Consider the following 12,015-nt stretch of genomic DNA (forward strand, 5'->3'; position numbering starts at 1 on the left):
ATTATAATGGTTATTCATGATAAACAGCTTTATGGGAAAGTGACAAATTTCAATTATGTTTTTCACACGATCTTAATGGAAGAATATGAAGCGAATACTTGTCAGGAAGAATTAAATCGTTCTCTGGAACTGGGTGTAAATAAAGCTAAAGAATTATTTTTATATGAAGATGCTGGCCAAGCATTCGCTTTTGTATTTTCCAATACTCGCGGTATTTGTATATGGGATAAATTTAAAATTTTAAAAGAATTTTGCTAGAATTTTTTTATTGTTACTACATAGAATTTATTAAATTTTCTCAAAAAAATCCAATTCCTCGAATATTTTTAATGAATTCTCTATAATTTGTGGAGCAAAACGCCACAATCTTTGGTCTGTTATGGAATTCGAAAGATTTTCTTTAAATGGTGGATCCCGATAGTGATTCATTTGGGCATCCGTGCTGTGAAATGTGTAATCCCTGCAATCAGCAGCATAGTGAATAGGAAAATGATTGTGGGTAGCTATAATATGATCCGTATTATGCAGACATTTCATGGCCCAACCATATTCAGCATAACTCCTAACACGTCTTACATGTTGCAGCATATAAAAGTAATCAGGAAGCTCTTTGCTAAATGTTGGTTTTTCTGCATAGCTTGGAAAATAGGCACACAAAAAACAAAAGCTGGCATAGCTTTTACAGTTGGGCTGCTTAGAGTCTTGAGCCATTTTAACCAGATCCTGCCAGTTTGTGTAGTTTTTTAAAGGTATGGGCAATTCATCTATATCCCAGACAGCTATGTATTTAAACTGATACATATTCCTGTAGATACAATCGTTGTACAGTATGCTTTCATGCAAACGAAAAGCGTCCTTTTTAGTGGTCAACTGTAGATGGCGATATTCCGGTAAGTTTGAATATTTTAGAGAAAAACTAAATGCACGAATTTCCACAAATCCTGTCTGCTGATAATAATTTAATACCTTTGTAATATTAGCATGTGACTCTAAATTATACACTATAACTTTCTGGGCTCCTAGGACTCGTAAAGACTCCATATATTCCACCAAACGATATGATAAATCGGTGTAGGGAAAATCTAAACCCTTAATGCAGACTGCGAAATCCCTTTTTTTCTCCCTAGACTTCAGTGGTCTGTAAATTACTCTCACATGATTGGTGGCCTTATCACAGGGTGCTGCTACCAACGATACACTTTTCGGCATGAAATGTTTGTAAGCTCTAGGCACAGCACATGTTAGAATATGCGGAAAACTATATTTAGCATTATGACCCCAATTATATCTCCATATAAATTGTGTCCTCTCCACAGGCACAATTAAAGGCATGTATCGTTCTCTAAACCAAATTTGACAATATGCTGCTGGATAATCGTTGGCATGTTCAGAAATTAAATCAATCATAGCTAATATTCTTATTAATATCTTATTTTCCGTCACCAATGGCCTAACATCCAGGTAGGCTCCAAATATAAAATATGTCTGCTTTTTGTTATGAAATATTTGCCAATATTCATTTTGTATTTGTATATCCATGATGCTTGGATACCAAGCGCAAGTATAATTGTAGTTACGACTACTGCTTAGAGTGGTTAACAGATCTTCTATGGGCAAATAAGGAATATTTTTGGCTATGCGCTCTTGTATGGTAAATTTGTTGGGTTCTGTAAAGATAAAATTAAATATAAAAAAAAATAAATAAATTTACATTATTTTTCGGAAAAAAGTGTATTGGTACCGAAGTTAGTTCTCGATCGCTTAAAATTGTCATAATCAAAACTAGTACGAAACCACTAAATAACAAGCCCCCTTTAAGAAATCTTCTGGAACTATTTCATCACTCAATGTTTGTTTTTTTTCGAAAATGTCTGTTTTGTTCTTTCTTTCTTTTTATACCCTCCACCACCATAAGTGGTGAATGAGGGTATATATAAGTTTGTCATTCCGTGTGTAACATTGAGAAATATTCATCTGAGACCCAACAAAGTATATATATTATTGATCCTTATGAAATTCTAAGTCGATTGAGCCATGTCCGTCTGTCTGTCCGTCTGTCCGTCTGTCCGTCTGTCCGTCTGTGTAAAACACGCTCACGTCCAAAATACGCAAACAAACTTTGTAGAGTTGCAAGAAAAATGTTTATTATTGTCCTAAGCAGTTTGGTATTGAAAATCAGCGAAATCGGTACAGTGGAACCAAAGTTATGAATGAAAATGTAGGACAACCTCAAAAAAAAATTGATAATTTTCACATATTTTTGGACATTTTTTGTAAATTTATTGCAGCTAATATCATAAAATTTTGCACTCGTTACTTTTGTGATAAAAGGAGTAACTCTGGTGAAAATTATAAGAATAGGTCCATGATTTCTCCTAGTCCCCATACAAATTTCTTCCCGAAATATGGTTCTATGGTCTATAAATGCCTACAGAATAGGAATATCCACATGAAATTCAGCAAAAATAAGTTTCGTGGTAAAAGAAATTATATTCCAAAATTTTTCATGGATCAGCCCATATTTGACCATAGCCCCCATATAAAGTACACTTCCGAAAATCTCTTAAATAAGCATAAATGTCTTATAAATATCGCTATCAAGTTGAAATTCGACATGAATAATCCCCATATATACCAAAATCGCTGTACCTAATTCTATGAAGATCGGCCGATAATTGGTTATAGCTGCCATATAAGGACCACTTCCGAAAAACACAATAACCTATATAAATATCTAAAAAATATCAATATCAAAACAAAATTTCACACACATCCATAGTTTATATTTAGAAATCATACTACTGGATTTTGTGAATATCGGTCCATATTTGACCATAGCTCCCATATAAGGTCCACTTCCAAAAATCAGTTAAGTACTCATAAATCTCTTATAAATACATTTATTATGCTAAAATTCCACACAAATTATACTCATATATATCACTGTTCCAAATTTTATGCAGATTGGCCGATAATTGGTCATAGCATACTTCTGAATTTTTTGAATATCGGTCCATATTTAACCATAGCTCCCTGCACAAATATCCAAAAAAAAATATGTACTGAACCAAAATTTTACACCAATCAGTAATTTGTATCCAAGAATCGTAGTACAAGATTTTTTAAATATTCGTCCATAATTAGGCATAGCTCCCATATAAGGTCCACTTTTGTTAATAGCGTTGTTTATATGAAATTCTACAAAAATAGCCCTCAAATACTTAGGATCATAATAGGTCATAGCTTCCATATATTGAACAAAAATAGTACACAGTTCAGTAATTTGTATTCAAAAATCATAATACTGAATTTTGTGAATATTGGTCCATAATTGGCCACAGCACCCATATAAGTGCATAATATATAAGTCCCACATCCAATATTTTGAAATTTGACCAAATATATTTGTATAATTCTTCAGTTGAGGTTAGCAAGGAAAAATTTTGATCCAAAGGTATTAACTAATTATTAAGTATATAAATTGTTAAATTTCATGCGTTCTATTAGGAATTTCAATCGTAAATTGCTGAATTAGATACAATTTTTTGTACAATTGAAATAAAATATCTTCTGCGTAAACTAGTCTTTCTAACAACTGTTATATTATTTCAGTTTTTATACCGTCATATTTAGGTGGAGGGTATTTAAGATTCGGCACGGCCGAATATAGTACTCTTACTTGTTTTATTTTTTCTTTCTTTTATTACAGAACAATAAAAATTAAAAAAAAAATAATATTAAAAAGCCCTAGCATATTTAGGCGAAATTTACACTTTGATTTAAAGTCATGTATTTTTTTTGTTTCTTTTTTTAAACCCCTAAGAAAATTTCATTGCATTTATACGAAGACTTTTTTCAACCATATTTGACTTTTTTGGCATCTAATCGTATCAACAACCAATCAGAAAGAGTTCAAAGCTGAATAAACCAGTGATTTTAAGTCATGACTTAAAGTCATAGTAAATGTCCCCTTAGGTGACATTTACACTTTGATTTAAAGTCATATCTTTTTTTTGTTTCTCTTTTAAAACCCCTACGAAAATCCCCTAGCATTTATACTATTTGCATGATTGTGGTAACCATAACATGGTGAATTTACGATTCATATGATTATATCAACCATATATATAGTTACAGTAAACAAGTATATGTTTGTGACAAACTTGCTGCTCACGGCTTATGGATATCATAATCTGAAACCAACATATTATGATAAAATCATTCAACATCAAAATCATAGTTTACTGTAACAATATATATGGTTGATACAATCATGTGAATCGTAAATTAACCATATTATAATTACAACAATCATGTAAATAGTTACTGTGACTATAATATTGTTAAAAATCTTGTAACAATATTGAAATGGTTACAGTAAACATGCACAACTATATTTTTTCTCTGGTGCCTTTTATGGCACCTAATCGTTTCAACAACCAGTCAAAAAATAGCTCAAAGCTGAATATCAAACAAGTAAGAAAGTATGGTCGGTCAAGCCCGACCATATAATACCCTACACTAAGTAAAAGAGCAAAAACATTTTTCTGTTAAAATTTCAATAATTTATAATTTTGAGTGATTTTCGGAAGTGGCCCTATATGGGGGCTATGAACCAATTATGGACCGATCACCATGAAATTAGGTCGTGTGATTTATGTGAATATTAAAGTTAACTATGTTGAATTTTAATTGTTTACCAACATTTTTAAGCGATTTATGCACGTTAAATTGATTTTCGGAAGCGGATCTATATGGGAGCTATGACTAATTATGGACCGATCGTAACAAAATTTGGTGACATGAATTTTGTGTATATAAAACTAATTTGGAGCGCAATTTATGGAGGTACATTTATAAATTAAACATTTATGACCGATAATGTCGAATTTCGGAAGGACATTTGTATGGGGGCTAGGTGAAATAATGGACCGATTTCAGCCAGTTTCGATAGGCTTGGTCCTTGGGCCGAAAAAATAATATGTACCAAATTTGATGGAAATATCTTGAAAATTGCGACCTGTACTCTGCGCACAAGGTTTACATTGACAGCCAGCCAGCCGACCAGACGGACGGACGGATAGACATCGTTTAATCGACTCAGAAAGTGATTCTAAGTCGATCGGTATACTTTAAGGTGGGTGTTAGACTAATATTTTTGGCGTTACAAACGCATAATACCCTCCCCACTATGGTGGTGTAGGGTATACAAATTGAATTGAACCCGAGAGACATTGCAAGACGAGTTTTTATGTTTCAAATGCAGCTGATCGCTATAAAGGAAAATACAACGAATCATTACTTACGATAACGCGAAGTGTATGAAATCGTATGTGAAGACCGGCCGATCAGCCGAATCGGCCAAATAATGCTCTGTATTTGGTGGGAGCAAATTGGTCCTATCTATTAGGAGCTGCTGAAATCTAGTCACAGCATCACTAAGCACCTGTATTAAATGATTCGATCTTGGTCTCAACAGATGAGCAGATGTTTTAGCTCGGAATCCATATGTTGCCAGAAAGATTGGAAACGGTCATAGCTAATAATGACCAATACTTTGAATAAATTTATATTCTTGAAATGTTTCAAAATAGAAGCTCCCACATTTAAATATAAAATGACATTTAATCCATAACCGACTTAGTTCCCATATGAGGCCCATTTCCGAACGATCATAAATGTTGGTGTATACACAAAATTCAACACAAATAAGTTTAATTTTTCCATTCGAAAAAGTAAAAAAATTAACTTTTAAATAAAAAATGATTTGCTCATATACTCAGTGTAGGGTATTATATGGTCGGGTTTGACAGAATATACTTTCTTGTTAATTCTTAATTATAACTTATTATAAACGAAAACAAAATCTAATAATTTTCTGGAATTTGGTTAAAAAAAATTTAAATTGGGAGCATCGAAAATCCGAAAAAGGACATACATGTTAAACTCCTAATACTTTCGAATCATATATTCCTTTTTGTTTATGATTTTACCACATATATACTTGTTAAATAAATTTACTATTTTATTATTACCACTTCTTTGATCCACATTTAATTTATTTTTGTTTAAAATTAACGTTCTTTCTTTTGACTTTTCATATAATTTACTGGTAATATATAACACAACTAGAACTATATTAAATGAAAAACTTAAATAAAACTTTAAGTTTCGCCAATGCATCTTCGTCTATTAATGAAAACTAAATTATAAAATGTCATAAACAATCATGCAAGCCCCTAAGTCATGCTGGAAAATTCCACAAGAAAACAACTGTATAAATTTTTGTAGAATATTTAAAAGACATATATCTGGTGCAAAGCTAATATTTGATGAATTTCGCTGGAAAAACAAGTTGTATATAGTTCTTGTTTTTATTTTAGCAGTTTTTGTTAAAGTAAATTAACAAGCTGAATAAAGCAAATAATATAGTTGGAAAAATTACAAAAAAAATACGCTTACATTTGAAAGTTATCTCTTTTAATAGAAGAGATATTTAGGTTTATTTATTTTGTTTAATTTTGCACGATCTCTTTTTGGATTTTTAGATATGGCGGGCCTACATAGGGTCGAAATTTATTTTTAAAAAATCAGCTATATTGGCGATAAAATTCTAAATGAAATAAACTTGCTAACAGTTATGTCGTCCCTATAACGATTTACACGCATCCAAAGTTGGAACATGTAAAAAGGGCAGTATTTTTAACGTTTTTTTTTTCAAAAAAACTCCCTATATTTTTTTTCTTTTGAAGAAAATCCATTTCTTCGGGACTAAATAAAATCTGTATATGATCCAGAAAGAGGATTTAATGCAACAGCGTGTAAAGTAATATTTGGCTCACTTAATCGGACATAGTACCCTCAAAACCCATCCAAACTTGGTCAATTTTAAAAAAAAAATTTTTAGTAAAAAATTCTAAAAATACATAGCACCGATCCTCGAAAAAACCCGATAGTTTTATAACCCTATATGTTATTTAAATACATACAAACATAATGTCACAGTTGGGACTTTTCTAAAAAATCTTAGTTTTTGGAACATATTTTGCACGTTTTAGGAATTTTGGTGTTGGCAAATAAAAAAATTATAATGCCACTGAACAGCGGTTTAAAAACTTTTTGTTGGAAATAATTCGGTATCTTGGGAACTGAGCTGAGGGGTTTTCGAGTTGATTTGCGTTTGTTCAGCATCCTAGCATTAATGGGGGCAAGTACGTAGACCCTCAAAGTTGGTCACCTCGGGTCTCAAATTTTTTGAATCAACTGAAATTTTGAATATAAATATTCCTTGAGAAGATCTACAAAAAATACGCTTACAAGTGTAGGTTATCTCTATTAGTTGAAGAGATATTCAGGTTTATTGATTCATTTTTTAATTTTGCTCGATCTTTTTATGGTTTTTTAGATATGGCGGGCCTACGGAGAGTCGAAATTTATTTTTAAAATATCAGCTATTTTGGCGATAAAATTCTAAATAAAATAAAAACAAGTAGGAAAGTATGATCGGTCAAGCCCGACCATATAATACCCTACACCAAGTAAATGAGTAAAAATATTTTTCTTTTAAAATATCAATAATTTATATTCATGAGTGATTTTCGGAAGTGGGCCTTATATGGGAGCTATGACCAATTATGGACCGATCACCTTGAAATTAGGTCGTGTGATTTATGTCTATATTAAATTTAACTATGTTGAATTTTGTGTGTATACGAACATTTTTAAGCGATTTATGCACGTTAAAGTGATTTTCGGAAGCGGGTCTATATGGGAGCTATGACTAATTATGCACCGATCGTAACAAAATTTGGTGACATGAATTTTGTATATATAAAACTTATTTGGAGAGAAATTTGTGTAGATACATAGATAAATTAAACATTTATGACCGATAAAGTCCAATTTCGAGGGGACTTTGTATGGGGGCTAGGTGAAATAATGGACCGATTTCAGCCAGTTTCAACAGGCTTCCTTGGGCCGAAAAAGTAATATGTACCAAATTTTATCGAAATATCTTCAAAATTGCGACCTGTACTCCAGCCAGCCAGCCGGCCAGCCAACCAGACGGACGGACATCGTTTAATCGACTCAGAAAGTGATTCTAAGTCGATCGGTATACTTTAAGGTGGGTGTTAGACTAATATTTTTGGGCGTTACAAACATCTGCACAAACGCATAATACTCTCCCCACTATGGTGGTGTAGGGTATAACAACATGCTAACAGTTATCTCTTCCCTATAAAAAGTTATACGCATCCAAAATTTGGAACTTGTAAAAAGGACCGCATTTTTTACGTTTTTTCCCAAAAAAGCCCATATATTTTTTCTTTTGTAGAAAAAAAATTTCTTCGAAACTGTATATAATTTTTATATGATCCGAAAAGATAACTTAATGCAAAAGCGTGTAAAGAAAAACTTGGCTCACTTAAACGGACATACCACCCCCCAGTCCTATCCAAACTTGGCCGATTTAAAAAAAAAAAAATTCGGTTTGAGTAAAAAATTCTAAAAAGGCATAGCACCGATCCACGAAAAAGCTATATATTTGCATAACCCCATATATTTTTTAAATACGTACTAAGTATTTTTACTACCACATGGTAAAAAACATCACAGTAGTAACTTTTCTAAAAAAAACTCAGTTTTTGGAACACATTTTCACCGTTTTAGGAATTTCAGTATTTGAAAATAAAAAAATTCAAAAACTCTAATGCCATTTTAGTCTATATTGGTTCCAGATTTTTGTTATGTTATCTTTAATGGTTAAAATTTTACATTAATTCAAATTTTATATTTTTATTCGTGGATAATCACCATATGAATTTTTTTTAGTTTTTAAGGTAAATGAAGTCCCAAAATTTTATAAAATTATTTAATTTTACTAAAGTATAAATACTTATATTAAAAGTCTTTATTTACTCCTCAGAACTTCCACAAACCTTGACCCATTTGGATTGATATTTTAGTAAAACTAAATAATTTTATAAAATTTTGGAACTAAAAACAAATTCATATGGTGATTTTCCACGAATCAAAATATAAAATTTGAAAAATCCATTATTCGGGTCATAAATGGATTTTTGGCGATTTTTTAAATAAATTTGAGACCCGAGGTGGCCAACTTTGAGGGGCTACGCACTGGCCCCCATTGTCTCAAGGAAACTGAACAAACGTAAATCAACTCGAAAACACCTCAGCTCATACCATGTGAAATTTCATAACAATATCTCCAATAGTTCCCAAGATACCGAATTATTTTAAAAAAAAAAAGTTTCTAAACCACTGTGCACTGATTTAAGGACTTTTGGATCTACATTAATTCAAAATTGTGTTATGATGTATTTAACCGTTACTACCCCTATATATGCAGATCATTGTGTGGATGTTATTAAATAGAGTTATGAGAAGGAGGTTCGACCAAAAGAAAAGAGTTTTCCCTATAATGTGTCGTGCGGTCGATATTTAAATTTATAGCAAATGGGTGCGATATTTTCGATAGGTGTGTGCTCCGAATGAAAGTGCTCGTATTAGGTATGAGATTGCTTATGTCTGCTGAACAACACCGGTGATAATATCTGTAAAATAAGGATAAGCTACCAAACATTCCGACGATGTTCTAAAGTATCGATAAATCGGATAACAGTTTCATCACCTATGAGATCAACCGCCCTTTTTTGAACCCGGTCCAGCAGCTCTAGACTTGACTTTGTAGCTCCGGCCCATAAGTGGGAATTATATTTCATTTTTGGACGAATGAAGCTTGTGTATATACGAAGAAGGACGGAAGGGGAGAAATATGTCCGACACCGTCTCAAGAAACCCAAACACCTAAAAGTTATATTTTAAATTTCAGCTCATTCAAATCATAAATGGTTTGTTGGCCATTTTTTTAAAAAAAATAAACACGAGGTGACCATATTTAAGGGGCCATGACTTGGTCCCCATTTCTCCTAGGAAACTGTAAATCATCTACAAAATACCTCTGCTGCAACCATGTGCAATTTCGTAATAATATCTCTAATAGTTCCCGGGATACTGAATTATTTCCTGTGAGTTGAATTATCTCGGTGGGTAAATGTCGGTTATCTTTTGCCTTTCTTGGGGATCCGGTTTAACCACTTTATTTATACCTTTCACCATAAGTGACCATCCATGGTAAAAAGTTTACAAAACTAGTAAAAATAAAACTAATTTTTAATTATTTTCTTGCAATTAATATATTATTTCATTTATTATTTTGATTATATTAAACTACATCCATGTTTCTAAGGAGCTGGTGTGGTGGTAGTTGTAGTAGTTGTGCGGAATGGACAAAGTGGTGATCTACGCAAGCAGGCGAAGAACAGGAATGTTGATTCAGCTACTGGTGCACTGAACAAGAGTAAACTTGCCACAATCAACAGGTAAAAGAATAGATTTGTAACCTGCATTTTGTTTATAAATCCAATACAAGATTGATTGATTGATTGATTGACCGACTTAAACTTCAACAAAATGTATGAAGAAAAACTGAATGAAGTAATGCATCTCAATGCAGAGTTATTTATACGCAAAATGGGTCAATGCTAGCCTTTGTACTTGAAACTAGATGTTTAATCAGACGCTTGTTTAATCAAGTGTTGGAGGTATGATGTAAAAACGTTAGTAGTACTGCTGATGCAATGTGTCAATATTTAAGTTTTCAACAAATAAAATAGGAAAACAAAACAACAATTCGTAGAAAAATGTGGTCATTGGGAAAATACGCAAATAAGAATAACAATTGTTTTTCAGATAGAGATGTGGTGACAGCTAGTTAATGTTCAATATCTGAGGAGTCTCTGTGGATCAGTCATTTGCTGATACTCTTTATTTGTTATTATTTAAATAAAAATTTGAGTCATGAACAACATTTAATACTCACAAAAAAAGCATAGTGCTTCGTTTTTTTCCCATAAGAAAAATGGTTTTGCAAAAACAAGATATAAAATGTGTTTTTCTTTGTAATTATAATTATTAATAAATAATATTTACTTAATAAGTTGTACAAATAACATTTACAATAAACAAACTAAAATGAATTAAGTAGGACTTACAACTCACAACTAGAGCACTTTTAAAATAAACCACATAAGAATTTAGTTCAAGTTCAGCTATTGAGTAGATAGTTCAACATTAAGCTGAAATGAAGCCATTTAACTAATTTCCAATAGGTATTTACATGAAATTTTTGGAACCATTTCCCAAGAATTATATCATATATTCGATAATATATCAATTTCGGTAATAGATTATTGATGTTATTACTTATATCCTGAAATGTATAAAAAATAGAAATTTTTGTCGTCACCATTCAATTTTATTAACTTGCTTTAATTCATAATCTAACAAAATTGCAAAACTACAGAACTAACGGTTCCTAAAATACCGCCACCATATCTGAAAAAAATGTATAAACAATTTATTAGCAACGACTTTCTTTATTCATTAGATATCAGAAGATTATGAATCTCAATTTAAAACAAGTAAGGAAGTATGGTCGGTCAAGCCCGACCATATAATACCCTACACTAAGTAAAAGAGCAAAAACATTTTTCTTTTAAAATTTCAATAATTTATATTTTTGAGTGATTTTCGGAAGTGGGCCTTATATGGGGGCTATGACCAATTATGGACCGATCACCATGAAATTAGGTCGTGTGATTTATGTCTATATTAAAGTTTACTATGTTGAATTTTGTGAGTATACCAACATTTTTAAGCGATTTATACACGTTAAAGTGATTTTCGGAAGCGGGTCTATATGGGAGCTATGACTAATTATGGACCGATCGTAACAAAATTTGGTGACATGAATTTTGTATATATAAAACTTATTTGGAGCTGAACTTGTGGAGATACATATATAAATTAAACATTTATGACCGATAAAGTCAAATTTTGGAGGGACATTTGTAAATAATGGACCGATTTCAGCTAGTTTCATTTGGTACATTTAATATGTACCAAATTTCATCGAAATATCTTCCAAATTGC

At 31.8% G+C, this 12,015-nt stretch overlaps 3 protein-coding genes across 3 annotated transcripts in view; 1 reads left to right on the forward strand and 2 right to left on the reverse strand.

Annotated features, from left to right (window-relative positions):
• The window catches only part of LOC135955064 (uncharacterized), a 919-nt gene extending 613 nt beyond the window's left edge, over positions 1-306 (forward strand). The window contains exon 1 of the mRNA XM_065505355.1: positions 1-306. This exon is cut by the window's left edge and continues 613 nt beyond it. Within this exon, the coding sequence (XP_065361427.1) occupies positions 1-258 (258 nt within the window). The 3' untranslated portion in view covers positions 259-306.
• Positions 270-6,185, reverse strand: LOC135955063 (uncharacterized). Its single transcript, XM_065505354.1, has 2 exons — positions 6,036-6,185; positions 270-1,667 (listed from the first exon to the last, which is right to left on the reverse strand). The coding sequence occupies exons 1-2, from the start codon at positions 6,181-6,183 to the stop codon at positions 289-291; spliced, it is 1,527 nt and encodes a 508-aa protein (XP_065361426.1). The 5' UTR covers positions 6,184-6,185; the 3' UTR covers positions 270-288.
• A 4,006-nt stretch (positions 6,186-10,191) lies between these two features.
• LOC135955265 (uncharacterized) lies at positions 10,192-10,524 on the reverse strand. The gene has a single exon (XM_065505601.1). The coding sequence runs from the start codon at positions 10,428-10,430 to the stop codon at positions 10,266-10,268; it is 165 nt and encodes a 54-aa protein (XP_065361673.1). The 5' UTR covers positions 10,431-10,524; the 3' UTR covers positions 10,192-10,265.
• Positions 10,525-12,015: the final 1,491 nt, after the last annotated feature.

The sequence above is a fragment of the Calliphora vicina genome, chromosome 3 (genome assembly GCF_958450345.1).
Source record: "Calliphora vicina chromosome 3, idCalVici1.1, whole genome shotgun sequence".
Classification (NCBI taxonomy): domain Eukaryota; kingdom Metazoa; phylum Arthropoda; class Insecta; order Diptera; family Calliphoridae; genus Calliphora; species Calliphora vicina.